This window comes from Jaculus jaculus, chromosome 7 (genome assembly GCF_020740685.1).
Source record: "Jaculus jaculus isolate mJacJac1 chromosome 7, mJacJac1.mat.Y.cur, whole genome shotgun sequence".
NCBI lineage: Eukaryota > Metazoa > Chordata > Mammalia > Rodentia > Dipodidae > Jaculus > Jaculus jaculus.
This window is the reverse complement of record NC_059108.1, coordinates 37,229,473-37,246,187: the sequence shown is the minus strand read 5'-3', so window position 1 is coordinate 37,246,187 and position 16,715 is coordinate 37,229,473. Positions and strand designations below refer to the sequence as shown.

The 16,715-nt window shown below is 43.7% G+C and overlaps 2 protein-coding genes across 2 annotated transcripts in view; one reads left to right on the top strand and one right to left on the bottom strand.

The window, feature by feature from the left end:
- Nucleotides 1-422: 422 nt before the first annotated feature.
- The window catches only part of Fig4 (FIG4 phosphoinositide 5-phosphatase), a 145,809-nt gene continuing 129,516 nt past the window's right edge, over nt 423-16,715 (top strand). Inside the window, exon 1 of the mRNA XM_004660626.3 lies at nt 423-583. Coding sequence (XP_004660683.1) covers nt 518-583 — 66 coding nt within the window. The 5' untranslated portion in view covers nt 423-517. The remainder of the gene's footprint in view (nt 584-16,715) is intronic.
- Nucleotides 7,803-8,786, bottom strand: LOC123462165 (PDZ domain-containing protein 11-like). Its single transcript, XM_045154693.1, has 2 exons — nt 8,779-8,786; nt 7,803-8,736 (listed from the first exon to the last, which is right to left on the bottom strand). The coding sequence occupies exon 2, from the start codon at nt 8,725-8,727 to the stop codon at nt 8,305-8,307; it is 423 nt and encodes a 140-aa protein (XP_045010628.1). The 5' UTR covers nt 8,728-8,736; nt 8,779-8,786; the 3' UTR covers nt 7,803-8,304.

Below are 16,715 nucleotides of genomic sequence, written 5' to 3'. Positions count from 1 at the left end.
ATAGATTTCCAGGAATATAAGAGCCGAAGTAGCGGGGAGGGTGGGGGGAGAAACACCAGTTTGGGAATGAATCTATCTAGCAACAAGGAAAGAAACATGTTCCAACCTAACACCAAGTCCTCCCGATTCCCTAAAGAGACGGGCTAAATCAGACTCAATTCTCCGCCCACTTTTTCCCTTGCCCTCATCAAAGATGGCGCCACCGGCGCCTTCCTCAGCAGTGCGCAGGCCCCACGCGCCTCTACTCCACCTCTCTATGGAACGTCCCCCAGCCCCGCCTCCTACGCGCTGGGCGGGGACCGGCAGGAGGGGGCGGGGGCAGCGGCTCGGGAATCCGGAAACACCCGAGCCGCGGCGGGTCACCTGCGGAGCTTGGTGGCCGGGCCGTGCGTTTCTCAGCTGGACTTGATGCCCAGGGACTGGGGGGTCTTCCCGCTGGGCCTGCGGGGCTGACCGGCCCCTGCCACCGCCAGGGCCGCGGCCCGGTGCCCCGCTGCGGGCGGCCGCCGGCCTGACCATGCCCACGGCCGCGGCCCCCATCATAAGCTCGGTGCAGAAGCTGGTTCTGTACGAGACCAGAGCGGTGAGCGCCCGGCGCGGCGAGAGGGTGCGGGCGGGGTGGGGGGCGCGGGCAGAGGCAGCACCCGCCTCGCGTCCCTCTCCCTGGGCAGTGCCCGGGGCTCCTCGCCCCGCTTTCCCACTCAGGCCACTTGGCTTGCGAGCACGAGCTTCGGCTTAGAAGCCTCGGCAGGGACACCTGCGGACAGGTGCCTGGGGGTGGTGAGCCCAGGTCTGCTGGAGTTGCTGCGTTCGCTAGTGACGGTACACTGGGGTACAAGCAGAACCGAACTTTTCTATTTGCCTATTCCATGGCACGCATCACTGATGGGTCACGTGCATTGTTGTTGTTTTCTTGGTCTAATTTTTGTTGTTTTTCTTATTCAAAAGGAAAGAAAACTTATTTATGTCTGTTAGTGGACAATATCTTTTTACTTGACTTTTTCCACAAGGTATTACATTAAGATAAAAAATTACTGCAACTAAGCCGGGCGTGGTGGCGCACGCCTTTAATCCCAGCACTCGGGAGGCAGAGGTAGGAGGATCCCCGTGACTTCAAGGCCACCCTGAGACTCCATAGTGAATTCCAGGTCCGCCTGGGCTAGAGTGAGACCCTGCCTTGAAAAACAAAAAACAAAACAACAAAAAAAAATTACTGCAAGTGACCATGTAAATAGTGACTAAACAGACTATGTGTATGTGTATGTATGTATGTGTGTGTGTATGTATGTATATATATACACACACATATATATGTATGTGTGTAGATATATATGTATATATGTATGTATGTATGTATGTATGTATGTATTTAGATTACTAGTTTAGGGACTGGTGCTTCTGGAACTTTCTATGTGTCATTCCTGTGACTGGAAGGCAAAGCCTGAACAGTGTAGGTTTCCTGAATCTGGGATTCACTGTGACAGTGGGGCTGTGTAGAACATGACTCTCTCCGCAGTCACAGTCATACACTTGCTGAGTACTCCTGCCGCAACCGCCTGTGCTGACTCCTTTGCAGTACCCGTTTGTGCTGAGTACTCGAGTTCTTGTACTTCGTCCTCCCGTGCTCTCTGTTAAGAGTGTCCCTTAAGGCATATTCAGTGACACTTGAGTAGCTTTCACTAGAGGAGTTCAAGAAAGTACTTATGGTGACAGTTTCTCAGTTATAACACAATCCTAAAAGTTTGCCTACAGTCATGGGTGTAGACTCATTGGTTCTAAATTAACTTAGCTGACAAGTTCATTCGATGGGCTTTAGACCAGAAGAGGAAATCTAATAGACTGTATTTGCACACATCTTCAGTACTCTGCAGATAGTTGCATAGAAGTATCCTTTTGACATCGAAACAAAACTTCCTCCTTTAAAAAAAAAAAAAGTGCTAGTTCTTGTTTATGGTTAGAAACCCTACCTCGAAGCTCCAGGTCTTACCAGTGGCATCGATTCTGAGAGTAAACTCTCTAATTTGTCCCTAAGTTAACATCAAGCCACTGAATATTTAGTTTTAATATTTTGTTTTTATTTATTTATTTGGGGGGGGGAGAGAGAATGGGCATGCCAGGGCCTCTAGCCATTGAAAACAAACTCCAGAAGGAGGCGTCACCATGTGCATCTGGCTTACCTGGGTTCTGGGGACTTGAACCTGGGCCCTTTGGCTTTGCAGGCAAGTGCCTTAACTGCTAAACCATCTCTGCAGGCATAGCCCCCCTTGAGTATTTATTGATAATCAGCTATGTGCCTTGTTTTACAGTCAAAATCTGCCATTTTCAGTTCTTTATGTCTATTTCTGTGTCCCCCCCCCCCCATTTTGGAATGTCTCCTTTTTGTCCTCCTGTCAAATCTTTGCTGGTCTTCCCAGTACAGATAGGTACATTTCTTGGAATAGTAGATGTTTACCAGAGGGTTTAGCAGAAAGAGCTGTGTATTCCAAACTGCCCCTTGTGGACAAATCACATGGGACTACCCCCTTCTTACAGGGCGTTGTCTTACAGGGAATGTGCCACTAAGTCTCTGAACTAGTTTCAGATAGTTAACTGGTATCAGTTAAATGATTTTTTTTAAAGTTTTGATTAAAGGTATAAGTAGGATTATTTTGTTTTGAATCCTGCTTACAGTTTAAGGGGCATAATTTAGAAAAAGCATAAAATCATTGGTTATTAAATACATGTCAGGAATTCAGAAGCACTCTGTAGTAGATTTTCATAATGAGAATATTAGCTAAAATTTATAAGAGATGTCTATGCTAGGGTTGCTCAAAGCTGTCCACGCAGTCTTCATAAGAAGGGGTCAGTAATGCTGCTGTCCCTGCTACTACTGTTGACTTAGTGAAGAAAGGAGTGAGACACCACACATTTATGACATGCTGCTTCCAGTGTGGTCACGAGCCTACTGCTGGGTCAAGGTCTTTGTAACTGGATTGAGACAAATCGCATACAGGTATCGAGATTAAATGAGCAGAATTTGTCATATCAATTTGATACTATAATTTCATTCCTCATGAATAATTTGGGAAATTGGGCTTGTGGTTTCATTGTTTTTGCTCTTTTGTTTTTAGCCTTTTGATTGCAGAAATTTCAAAACTATACAACGGAAAGGGAGTATAAAAACTCCAAAAAACACGTCACCCCAGTAAATGTTAGTTTACTAACATTCTGTCATTCTTTATTATTTATAATTCCTTCTGCTCCCATTTGTTACACCATTTGTTATTTTTAAGGTTCTATTTCTGTAGGTGAAAATGACAAAAATCGAAATGCACCAACCTAAGTTGTGGAAATTGAGCAGAACTGTATGCACATGTATTTCATATCCCTAACATGACAGGAAACATTTCATTTACTACCGAAAGGTTCCCTGTGTCTTTGTTGGCCAGCTGCATGTTTGTGTCCTGCCATTAATACTCTAATTTCTTATCATAATAAATATTATTCTAATACTCATGCATGTTTGTATGTGCATGGATGCACATGTGTGTTTGCAGATATGTTTGTGCACACATGTGTGGAGGCCAGAGGTCAATGGTGGGTGTCCTCCTCAGTTGCTCTCCACCTTGTTTTTCTCGCACACCAGACATATGCACAAGTTTTAAAAATATCTTTATTTATTTGAGAGAGGAAATGAGCACACCAGGGCCTTTAAGAACTGCATATGAACTCCAGCCGCATGCATATCTTGTACATCTGCTTACATGGGTTCTGGGGAGTTGAACATGTGTCCTTAGGCTTTGTAGGTAAGTGCTTTAACTTCTAAGCCATTTCTCCAGCCCATACATACAGTTTTTGTAAAGGATTATTATTGCTTATTTTGTGTGTGTATGTGTGTGTGTGTGTGTGTGTGTGTGTGTGTTTGGGTGTACCGGGGTCCCTTACCATGCCAGACACACGTGCCACTTTTTTGTGTCTGGGTTCTCATGGCTGCTGGAGAATTGAACCTGGGCCGGTATGCTTTGAAAGCAGGGGACTTTAATGGCTGAGCCATCTCCAGCCCTCACATTGTTTGTTAAGGCAGAGTCTCTTACTGCACTAGAGCTCACTTATTTTGTTAGTCTTGCTCACTGCAAGCCCTAGGAATCCACCTGCCTCTACCTCCTCAACACAGGAATACAGGTATAAGCTGTCATGCCAATATTTTATGTGGATTCTAGGGATTCAAACTCAGGCTCTCATATTTGCATGCCAAGCCCTTTATCCCCTGAGCCAGCTCCCCATGTCATATTGTAATTTTTTAAAACTATTAGATATGCTTGCTTACGAATTTTATATAATGGGGGGTGGGTGGACACAGTGGTACATGCCTGTAATCCCAGCACTCCAGAGACAGAGTCAAGAGAATCAAATTCTAGGCCAGTCTGAGCAACATAGCGAGAACTTGCCCCAGAAAACAAAATAAAACAAAATGTACATGATAGAATGTGTAGTATTCATTCTGTTCATTCATTCTAGCTTGTTTTGTTCAGCCTTATTTATTTATTGAGCCTTATTTATTTTTTATATGTACAACTCATTTGTTCCTTGTTAGTTTCGACTGTTGTTGTGGCAGTTTGAATGTGAAGTGTCCCTCACAGCCTCATGTGTTTGTGATTAAGCCTTGTACTTAATTCCCAGCTGGTTGCAACTTGGGAAGTGCAGGAGTTCATGTGTCATTTGGGGCAGGCCTCGGGGTATTATGGCACAAGCCCCCTTGCCAGAACTAGCTCATTCTTGCTGCTTCCTGCCAGCAACTATAGCAAGAAGTGATGCCCAGCCTCTGCTCTGCCATGCTATGTTGAAACTTCCCCTTGAAACTCTAAGCAGAAGAAAGCCTTTCCTCCCATGAGCTGCTTTTGGGCAGATGTTTTGTGCCAGCAGTGAGAAGGTAACTGCAACGATAGTCCACAATTTCTGTATTCATTATTCCCACTGATTTGCGCTGCTATGAGTAACCCAGCTGTGACCCCTCTAGGATAAGTATATTCATGTGTATATGTTTTCATTTCTTCTGGGTGGACACATGCCAGTGTTTGCTAGTCCAGGCCACGTGTCTTGGACCTTTGGGTGCTGTCTAGGTCATTGTTGCAAATCAGCTGTATTATCTGACTCTTAGCAATGTATGTGAATTTCCAGTCTTCTGTACCCTGGCCAGTGTTTAGTTCTGTTAGTCTCAGCGGTGGGTATATGGTGGCATCTCCTTGTGGATTTCAGTGCATTCCCCTGAGGACTTGTGGTGTTAAGCATATCTTCATGAGCTTGTTGTATTTCTTTGTGAAGTATCTGTTCAGTTCTTTTGCCCACTGAGTTGAAGTTGAGCTATCCTTTTCTTGATTGATTTATAGGCATTCTTTATATATACTATAATTAAGTCCTTTGTTATTTGTTATAAATATTTTCTTCCAAAGCATCCAAGTTCAATAACCATTGATGCACAAACATTTTTAATTAAAAAATTATTTTATTTATTTTTGGGGAAAGAAAGAGAGACAGATAGAGAGAATGGGCATGCCAGAACCTCTAGTCACTGCAAATGAACTCCAGACACATGCATCCCCTGTACTTACATGGGTACTGGGGAATTGAGCCTGAGTCCTTAGGCTTCACAGGCAATGCCTTAACCACTAAGCCATCTCTCCAGCCCAAAGTTTTTAATTTTGATGAAGTTTAACACTGGTTGGTCTCAAAATTCTGATTGTCCTGTCCCGCCTTTCCCAGTCCTTGGATTATAGAGACCTGTGCATAGAGGCATTTCTGACCTTACCCACTTTTTATTTTGTTGTTATTACTTTCCAGATGCAATCTTTTTTTTCTCCCCAGCACTTAGACATATTTTGCTATGTTTCTTCTAAGAGACTTAGCTTTTAAGTGTTGATCTGTGTTTACTAACTTTCTTTTCTTTTCTTTTTTTTTTTAATTTTTATTAACATTTTCCATGATTATAAAATATATCCCATGGTAATTCCCTCCCTCCCCACCCCCACACTTTCCCATTTGAAATTCCATTCTCCATCATATTACCTCCCCATTACAATCATTGTAATTACATATATACAATATCAACCTATTAAGTATCCTCCTCCCTTCCTTTCTCCACCCTTTATGTCTCCTTTTCAACTTACTGGCCTCTGCTACTAAGTATTTTCATTCTCACACAGAAGCCCAGTCATCTTTTTTTTTTTTTTTTTAACCTCAATGTAATGTTTATTGAGACCAGTGCCCAAGCCAATTGCAATGTGAAAATCAGAGCACCCATTGCAGCCTCTAGCGACCAATTACTTTTTTAGACAATCTTGGATTATCCTCTGGTGGGGTAGAAGTAAAGTTCATCATGTAGCTCAAAAGCTTAGAATTTTCTGTGTCTGGGACCTTTTTCTTTTGTTACCATCAATACAGACTACTATTCTGGTTTCTACCCTTCCTTCCAGAAGTAACTTTACCTCCACTGCAGGAAGAAGGAAGCATCCTTTTTCCTAGCTTTTCTGGGGTATGGAGTGTACAAGAAGAGAAGGAAAGCTTCCCTTGCTGAGTTAATACTCAGGCCAATTTTTCTGCCTGAATAATAATAACAAATGGGAATAACCTTATCCAAAAGTGGCTTCTTGGTTTGTCTTTAGGTGAAGGGAATCATGGGATCAGAGTTCCTTGTTTTTGCTAGAAGCTACTACTAGCAGTTGAGACTTGACTCTAGTCACTTTTCTCTTACTACCTTCCTTAACATAAGCTTTAGTGGTTGAAAACTAACTCAAATTCTTTCAGAAGTTTAGCCTCAAAAACCACTGTTGCTGAGCATGGTGACTCAAACCTGTCATCCAACACTTGGGAGACAGTGGCCAGAGGATCATTGCAATTTTGAAGCCAGCCTGGTCTACATGGTGAGGTCTATATATTAGCCAAGGCTTCAGTAACACATTGTCTCAAAAACAAAACAAAGCAAAAAAAAAAAAAAAAAAAAAAAAAAAAGGACCAAGGCCTGGGCCTGGGTAGGTGGCTCAGAGGCTAAAGTCACCTGCTTGCAAAGCTTGATGAACCAGGGTTCAATTCCCAAGTCACCCATGTAAGCCATACACAAATGGCACAAGCGTCTTGAGGTCCTGGCATGCCCATACACACACAACATTTTTTTTTTTTTTTTTTTTTTTTTTTAGTATTTCAAGGTAGGGTCTTGCTATAGCCCAAGCTAATCTGGAACTCACTATGTCACTATGTAGTCTCAGGGTGGCCTCGAACTCACAGCGATCCTCCTACCTCTGCTTCCCAAATGTTGGGATTAAAGGCGTGCACCATCACACCCAGCTTATTTTTTTAAATATATTTTTAAAAGATATTTAAATATTTTTATTTGTGCTGGGTGTGGTGGTGCACGCCTTTAATCCCAGCACTTGGGAGACAGAGGCAGGAAGACTGCTGTGGGTTCAAAGCCAGCCCAGCACTTCAGAGTGAGTTCCAGGTCAGCCTGGGCTACATCAAGACCTTTCCTCGAAAAAAGAATCAAAAGTAACAAAAACATCCTATCAATAGCTTGCTTAGACCATCTCTGCTTAATTGGATAGGCATTGCATCTGTGCTTTCCACACCAGCTGTTCTCCCAACTCTATGTTTATGGTGTTAATATTTGGCCACTCACTCTCTTCCAACTCCTTCCCCAAAAGTGCTATCATTTTTTTTTTTCTTGACTATATCTTAGTTATTGTGTAGAAGCTTTCTATAGTGACTGGGAAGTCACTTCTAGTGGCTCTTTGGAGGGACTTTTTCTTCTTATCTCAACGTTACATCAAAACTATCATTCAACTCACCACATTTATTCAGTCTTGTGCTTTACTTTTTTGGGGTAGGAGGAAGAAAGGGGAAGAACAGTGTCTCATCAAGAGTCTCCAAAGTGTTTGGAACTTTTGGTTGTACAAGGATTAGATAAAATGGCCAGCCAAATCAGTTGGAAGGTCCCTAAGATTCACTTTTATACTGATATTTACAATTTAAATGATAGTGTATAAGCACCTAGCCCATGATAGCTAATAAATGTCTGGTGTCTTCTAGCTGTGCTCCCTACAGGTTAAATCTAGACATCATCATCTTTTTCCTTTCAGAGGATGAAGCTCATTTAGAAAAGTACAGAATTCAAAGTACAGTACATCTTTTGTAATGCAGTTGGTGAGCTGTCTCCCCATCTTTCCCACCCACTAAGCCAGGGAGGAGTAGGGAGTACAATTTCCCAACTGGCTACCCTTGGGCCTAGCCAGCTTGTCCAGGCAGATTCCACATGGAAGGCTGTGGGATGCAACTCTAGTGCACAGTCCTTTCTTTCTGGCGATGGTAATTGTAGGGAAAGAAGCGCACACGCATGCTGATTTCACAGGCTGTCTTCAGGATCTCAACAGCCTTGCTGTGCTCAATATCTTGGAAATCCACATCATTCACAGCTAGAACTTGGTCCCCTTCTTGAAGTCCTGCTCGATGTGCATCAGAGTCTGGAATTACCTTAGAGATGAAGATGCCTAATTGGGAGGCCTTTCCTCCTCGGATGTTAAATCCCAACTGAGCCCCAGGAGGCTTCTTCAGTGTGACAATTCGGGGAAGAAACTGAGTCAACTCATTATTGTAGTCTGGATGGTACACTCTCTCATGAGGAGGAATCCATGCTGGGGGATTCTCATAGGCAGGCAGGAAAACCACTGGGTAGTCATCATAAGGAATCCGGCTGTCCATCTCATTCACCTCAAAGGCACACAGGACTCAAGAAAAGGAACCTCGGCTCACCGCCAATTTGGCCCCAGCCCAGTCATCTGTAGCTAGGATCCACATATGAGAGAGAACATGTGGCGCTTGGCCTTCTGGGCCTGGGTTACCTGACTTAGTATAATACTTTCCAGGTCCATCCATTTTTCTGCAAATTTCATAACTTCATTTTTCTTTACCGCTGAGTAGAACTCCATTGTATAAATGTACCACATCTTCATTATCCACTCATCTGTTGAGGGACATCTAGGCTGGTTCCATTTCCCAGCTATTATAAATTGAGCAGCAATAAACATGGTTGAGCATGTACTTCTAAGGAAATGACATGAGTCCTTTGGATATATGCCTAGGAGTGCTATAGCTGGGTCATATGGTAGATCAATCTCTAGCTGTTTTAGGAACCTCCACACTGTTTTCCACAATGGCTGGATGAGATTGCATTCCCACCAGCAGTGCAGAAGGGTTCCTTTTTTTCCACATCCCCACCAACATTTATGATCATTTGTTTTCATGATGGTGGCCAATCTGACAGGAGTGAGATGGAATCTCAATGTAGTTTTAATCTGCATTTCCCTGATGACTAGTGACGTAGAACATTTTTTTAGATGCTTATATGCCATTCGTATTTCTTCCTTTGAGAACTCTCTATTTAGCTCCATAGCTCATTTTTTGATTGGCTTGTTTGATTCCTTATTATTTAACTTTTTGAGTTCTTTGTATATCCTAGATATTAAACCTCTATCAGATATATAGCTGGCGAAGATTTTTTCCCATTCTGTAGGTTGCCTCTTTGCTTTTTTCACTGTGTCCTTTGCGGTGCAAAATCTTTGTAATTTCATTAGGTCCCAGTGGTTAATCTGTGGTTTTATTGCCTGAGCAATTGGGGTTGTATTCAGAAAGTCTTTGCCAAGACCAATAAGTTGAAGGGTTTCCCCTACTTTTTCCTCTAGCAGTTTCAAAGTTTCCGGTCTGATGTTAAGGTCTTTAATCCATTTGGACTTAATTCTTGTGCATGGCGAGAGAGAAGAATCTATTTTCATCCTTCTGCAGATATTTATCCAGTTTTCAAAACACCATTTGCTGAAGAGGCTGTCTCTTCTCCAATGAGTATTTTTGGCATTTTTATCGAATATCAGGTGGCTATAGCTACTTGGGCTTACATCTGGGTCCTCTATTCTGTTCCACTGATCTACATGTCTGTTTTTGTGCCAGTACCATGCTGTTTTTGTTACTATGGCTCTGTAGTATAGGTTAAAATCAGGTATGGTGATACCACCAGCCTCTTTTTTGTTGCTCAGTATTATTTTAGATATTCGAGGTTTTTTGTGATTCCAAATGAATTTTTGGATTGTTTTTTCTATTTCCATGAAGAAAGCCTTTGGAATTTTGATAGGGATTGCATTAAATGTGTAGATTGCTTTAGGTAAGATTGCCATTTTCACGATATTGATTCTTCCAATCCAGGAACAAGGGATGTTTCTCCACTTTCTAGTGTCTTCTGCAATTTCTCGCTTGAGTGTTTTAAAGTTCTCATTGTATAGATTCTTTACTTCCTTGGTTAGGTTTATTCCAAGGTATTTTATTTTTTTTGATGCAATTGTGAATGGGAGTGATTCTCTGATTTCATCCTCTGTGTGTTTGTTGTTAGCATATATGAAGGCTACTGATTTCTGTGTATTTATTTTGTATCCTGCTACATTGCTGTAGGTTTTGATCAGCTCTAACAGCTTGCTAATAGAGTCTTTAGGGTCCTTTATGTATAGAATCATGTCATCTGCAAATTCTTGTGTTATAATGTATATATTTTTGCATCTTGGATTAAGTTAATGCTTGGATTTTCTAGCTAGCTGTGTATTCTTAGCTGTATCAATTGATTTGATGTAATATATTTTCAGGGTAGGACCTTAAGGTATTAGGTGTGGCTCTTAAGACTCTCAGAGTATCTACAAAGATGTTCTTAGGGGTTGAGTTTCCCTGCTATAGGAGTATTCAAGCAGGCTGAGTGGAATAAAATACAGGTAGATTTTAAAATTTAACTAAACACTGTACACAATCAAAAACAGCCCCGAGTATGTATGCAAGAGTAGTTATTATAATGACCAGATCCTCTATCAACAAAGAGGTCTAGATTTCTGGTCTGTTGAGGGATCCAAGTCAGCTTGTGACCAAGTGAGACCCTTCCCTGGTGCAATCCCAGTTACCTTGGGTGATTTTGGTCTCAGTCAAGTTGCTGCCTGGGTCGTCGGCCTGCTGTTCTGATTTCTGGAGCTGGGCCCTTGCTTTTCCTACGGGGCAAACTGAGCCGCTGCTGCTGCCTCTGCTGCTGCTGTAGCTGCCACTGCTGAAGCCACCACTGCTGCTGAAGCTGCTGCTGCTGTGTCCACTGCCGCTGCTCCCCCTGAAGCTGCTGCTGCGGGATCTGCCGCTGCTGCCACTCCTGGGTCTGCTGCTGCTGGGGCTGCTGGTACCGGTGCCGGAGCCGCTGATGTTGCTCCTGAACTCTGCTCCTGCTTGGGTCCCATTGTCAGCCCAAGTTGGCGTGGCCGGGTCCCAGGCCGCTGCTGTGTTCGCTGGAGCTGGGCTCAGGCTGTGGGGGAGGGGAGGGAGCCGCGGCTGCTCTGGTTGTCTCGCTGCTCCACGTGTTCTTCTGCCTCGCGGTCTGTTCCTCCACTGCTCGCTGCCGCTCTCCCCTCACGTGTCCCGAGTTGCGGAGAGCGCGGTGTGAGGGGAAAATCCCGCACCTGGCTTTTCCTGCGGCTCGAGCCGAGTCTGGCGGTTTTCTGCTGCGCCGCGGCCGCGGCGGTTGGCTGAGCTGCCGGAGCCGCTTTTCCCGCCTGTGCAGGCTCTGGATGCTCTATAACTCTTCTACTTCTCCGCTGCCGCTTCAATTTCCTATACACCTCACTTTTTAGTAAAAGTGTGTATTTTGCTGAGTTTTTTTGGTCTTTTTCCCCCCTAGGCTGCTTTGGCGTGGTACCTATGCCGCCATCTTAACCGGAAGTCCCCCTTCTTTTTTATTTGTTTGTTTTTTGAGTTAGGGTCACACTCTGGTCCAGGCTGACCTGGAATTAACTATGTAGTGTCAGGGTGGCCTCAAACTCGCAGCGATCATCCTACCTCTGCCTCCTGAGTGCTGAGATTAAAGGCGTGCACCACCACGTCCGGCTTGCATACTAATTTATGTGTGATGTGATTTAATGTGTCTTATTTATTGGAATGAGTTATCCCCAGATATAATGGCTTTACACAACAGTAAGCATGTAACATGATTTCAGTAGATCAGGAATGTGAGTAGTTCTGTTTCAGGGTCTCATGAGGCTGTAGATACAAGGTCCCCTAGGTACGGTCATCTGCAGCTCAGATGGGAGGTAGAATTTGTTCCAGACGCACATGCATGTGTTTGGTAAGACTGTGTGATTGCTGAGCAAGAGGCTTTAGCTTCAGGCCTAACAGACATTTCTGAAGACTTCTCAACTGTTCTTGTGATGTGGTAACTGGCATTATTCACAGAGATGCAACAGCAGCAAGGAGGCAGCGCTACGGTCTTCTGTGATGTTACCTGGGAAGTCACACGCCATCATTTCTGTAGTACCCTGCTGGTTACACAAGTTACTCTGTTCAGTGTGTGGCACCAGTTGAGACATGAAGTTCAGGGCATGAGAATCCTGAAGGGTTCTTAGAGTCTAGGCACTATAGGGATTGAGATTCACTTTTCCCATAAATCAGTTTGTCAAACATCGTATGTTTAAAAGGCCTTTGTTTCTCTATTATTGCATTTTTTGGTGGCCTTGTGAAAACTTGCATGACTGAGTAGATGAAGGATGTGTTATATTTCGTGACATTGGTCAGTTTGTTTTATTTTTTAAAATATTTTATTTATTTGAGAGAGGCAGATAGAGAGAGAAAGACACACACACACACACACACACACACACACACACAGAAAGAGAGAGAGAGAGAGAGAGAGAGAGAGAGACCTCTAGCCACTGCCAGTGAACTCCAGATGCATGTTCCACCTTGGACATTTGGTTTTATGTGGCTACTGGGGAATTGAACCTTGGTCCTTAGGCTTTTCAGGCAAGTGCCTTAACTGCTAAGCCATTTTTCCAGCATCAGTTTGTTTTCTTATGTCATTACCAGCTCTTCTTAATGACTATAGTTTTGTTTATTTGAGAGAAAGAGGCAGCTAGAAGGAGTATGGGTGCACCAGAGCCTCTGGCCAGTGCAAGTGGACTCCAGACACATGTGCCACTTTGTGCATCCGGCTTTATGTGGTGTTGTATGGTAAATTTCCTCCGCATTGAAAGATGTAAACAACTGTTGTGGGCTTTATCAAAAGCAGCTGTGGCAACACATCAGTGATGGTGTGAAGAGCATCATCAGACCCCACCTATGAGTTAGGCACATCTTGTGCCAGCTGTATACAGTAACGCAAAAGATCTCATGACCTCACGGGGAGATAGCGTATATAGAGAGGAAAAGATCTAGAAACAGTGAGCTCCAATGAGGTGACATCTCTGGAGTTTCCATGTTCTGTAAGTAATCCCTCACCCTGAGGCTGAGAGAGGCCATCTTCTGCTTTGGGGGTCTCATGCTCTGTAAGTAAGCCCTCACCCCAAGGCTAAGGGAGGAACAGCCTTGGGGGTAATTGCAGTGTGGTGGTTTGAATGGATGGCCCCCAGTGTATTCAGGATTTTATTGCAGTTTGTAATTTAGATCTGCAGCCACGGGGCTAGAGGAAGTGTCACTGTATATGGGTCCTAGGGTCCAGCCCTAAGGTGGGGGATGGATTTGGAATTCCAGTCTGAAGATATGCAGAGTACCTGTGCTCTGCCTGAGTTCCTAAGTGTGCTTGCTTTTTGGTGGTGGCTTTTCTCTCTGTGCATGGACCTGTGACAGCTGGCCAGCTTCTTCTTTTGACAGGTTATTTTGGAATTCACTGTGTAGTCTCAGGGTGGTCTTGAACTCTTGGTGACCCTCCTTCCTCTTCCTCCCAAGTGCTGGGATTAAAGGCATGCACCACCACAGCTGTCTGAAATCATATTATTTGGAACAAGGATTATTCATTCTTCCTGATCTGGGCCTCTTTCTTTTCTTTTTCTTGCCCTCTAGCACTGGCTTGGCCCCTAGTACAAAGTTGAATAGTTGTGGTTAGAATTCCATTACGGGGCTGGAGAGATGGCTTAGTGGTTAAGGCCTGTGATGTCTCAGGACCTGTGTTTGACTCTCCAGATCCCATGTAAGCCAGACAAACAAAGGTGAGGCAAGTGCAAGGTCGCACATACCCACTAGGTGGTGCAAGCATCTGGAGTTTGATTTCAGTAGCCGAGGCCTTGGCATACCAATGTGCTCTCTCGCTCTCAAAAAAAAAAGGTAAATAAAAAGAAAGACCTCCACGATGTCCTATTCTTGATCTTAGGGGAAAGTACTTGGTCTTCGACTGCCAAGTGATGTTAGTTATTGGTTTTCATAGGTGCCTTGTATCAGGTTGAGAAAGATTCTTTTCCTGTTTTGCTGAGAGCTTTTGTTTTTAAATCATGTATAGATTTTTTTTCTGCGTGTGTGTGTGTGTGTGTGTGTGTGTGTGTGTGTGTGTGCGCCAGCCATTTCCTTTATATACTTATTGTGGCCAGTTACATTAAACTTTGAATTATAGAAGATAGTCATGTTATCATATGATGCTATTTTCTATGTGCTAATATTTTGTTCAAGTTTTTAAAGATATGTGACCTTAAAAATTTATTTCATTTATTTGCAAACAGAGGGAGGGAGGGAGAAAGAAAAAGAGAAAGAGAGAAGAGAGAAGAGAGAAGGGGTACACCAGAGCCTCCAGCTGCTGCAAATTGCACTCCAGATGCATGTGACAATGGTGTCTGGCTTTACGGGGGTACTGGGGAATCAAACCTGGGCCATTAGGCTTTGTGGGCAAGTGTTTTCCTCGCTGAGCCATGTCTCCAACCCATGTGAAAGATTTTTGCCTTTACAATTTTTTTGTGTGTGCATGTGCATATGTGATATGCATGCATGTTCATCTTTGTGTTGGCTCATGGGTGTGCGAGTGTATACATGGATGTGTGCATGTGGAGGCCCGAAGTTGACATCAGGTGTCTTCCTCAATTGCTCTCACTTTGTTTATCGAGGCAGGCCCTCACTTGAACCTGCAGCTCATTGATATGGCTAGTCAAGCTCTCAGCTTGCCCCAGGGCTCCTCTGTCCTGCGCTCAAACACTGGGATGACAGACAGGCCACCACCCACACATACGCACGCACACACACGCAGCACGCAGTGGCATTTACATGGGTGCTGGGGATCCAAACTCGGTCCTCAAGCCTGTGTGGCAAACATTGATCCTCTGAGCTATTGCCCCAGCTCTGGCTTTATGTTTAGGATACTGGTCTATCGTTTTCCTTAACATTTTTGTTGGATTTTTTTTTTTTTATCAGTGGCCCTCTGGCCTCAAAAAGCAAATTGAAATGTTCCTTTTGCTTTCTGAAAATGACTGTAAGACTGACACTTGTTTTCTCAGTGATATTTGTTGGAATTCAGTACTGAAATATTTGGGGTTGGAGTTGCTTTGTGAGTGAATTTTAATAATGAAGCACTCTATAACAGATATAGGACTATATAGATATGCACTGGATCTTAAGTTGGTTTTGGCAAATTGTATTTTTCAAGAAATTAATCCACTTTGCCCCAGTTGACTTTATTAGCATCTAGTTGTGTTTAGCCTTTCAGTATTTGCAGGGTTTTTGGAAAAATATCCCTGTTCATTCTTTTTAAATTTTTTTTTTTTAATTTGAGAAAGAGAGAGAGAGAGAGAGAGGGGGGCAGACACAAAGAGAGTGAATATCCGCATGCCAGGGCTTCTGCCACTGCAAATGAACTCCAGCTGCATGTGCCACTTTGTATATATGGTTTTACATGGGCACTGGGGACTAGAACTCGGGTCGTTAGACTTTGTAGGCCAGCGCCTTACTGCTGAATCGTCTCTCCAGTCCCCAACCCCCTGTTCATTTGTGACTTTGGTCTTTTGCATTCTTTCTTATTCCCTCCTTCAGGGACGTATATTTTTCCATATATACGTATGTATATGTGTATGTTTTACATCCTTAGATCAAGACTCTTGAACTTTCTCCTGTTGGTTTTCACCTTGCTTTTTCGTGGCCATGATGCCTTGAAATCAAGACCGCCAGGATGGGAGTAGGTTCTCCTGCGGATTTTCCTGTCTTTGAGCTGCGCGTGCAGTCGGGTAGCTCCCTCCACACTTGTCTGACCTGCCTGCAGGGGTCACGCGGATCTCTCAGCGTCACCATCATTGGGCTGGTACGTTTGCTGCATGTCATCCTGAGACTTGGAAACCAGTGAGTTCAGCATGTCTTCCTACAGGCCGCAAGCTCGCCGGTCTTTTCAGAATAACTGATGCTCCTCGGAGCCAGCCAGGATGTTCACACGCATTGCTAGTGGCAACACAGGAATATAGCGGAGTTTGATGAATTTTATAAGTTACTTAAAAGAACAGAAGTTGATTTTATTCTCTGTTGTTTTCTGCTTAATCATTTTCCACTCTTGGGCTTGTTTTCTTCTGCTTATAGATTTTGAATTATCAGTATCTTATCTGTTTGGACAACTATAATAAAATACTACAAACTGGGTAGTTTATAAACAACAAATATTTATTTCTCACCGTTCTAGAGAGTGGGAAGTCCTAAGTCCAAGCTTGACAGGTTGAACGTCTGATCAAGGAAGGCGCAAATATCCTCACACAGTTGGTACATCAGCTCCCCTGGCCTCTTTGATAAGGGCACCGGTCTTACCCAGGGGTGTCTATGGAATGACCCAACCACATTGCCTTGTAATGCTCTTGCATTAGCATTTAAATTTCAGCATGTGAATGAAGGGCACTGACACTCCTTAGCAGTCAGTTCAACTCTTTCTAGCTTCATGTGGTACGTCATGA

What these genes read in the sequence shown, in the direction of transcription:
- LOC123462165 (XM_045154693.1), bottom strand. Translation starts at nt 8,727, where the DNA reads ATGGACAGCCGGATTCCTTATGATGACTACCCAGTGGTTTTCCTGCCT.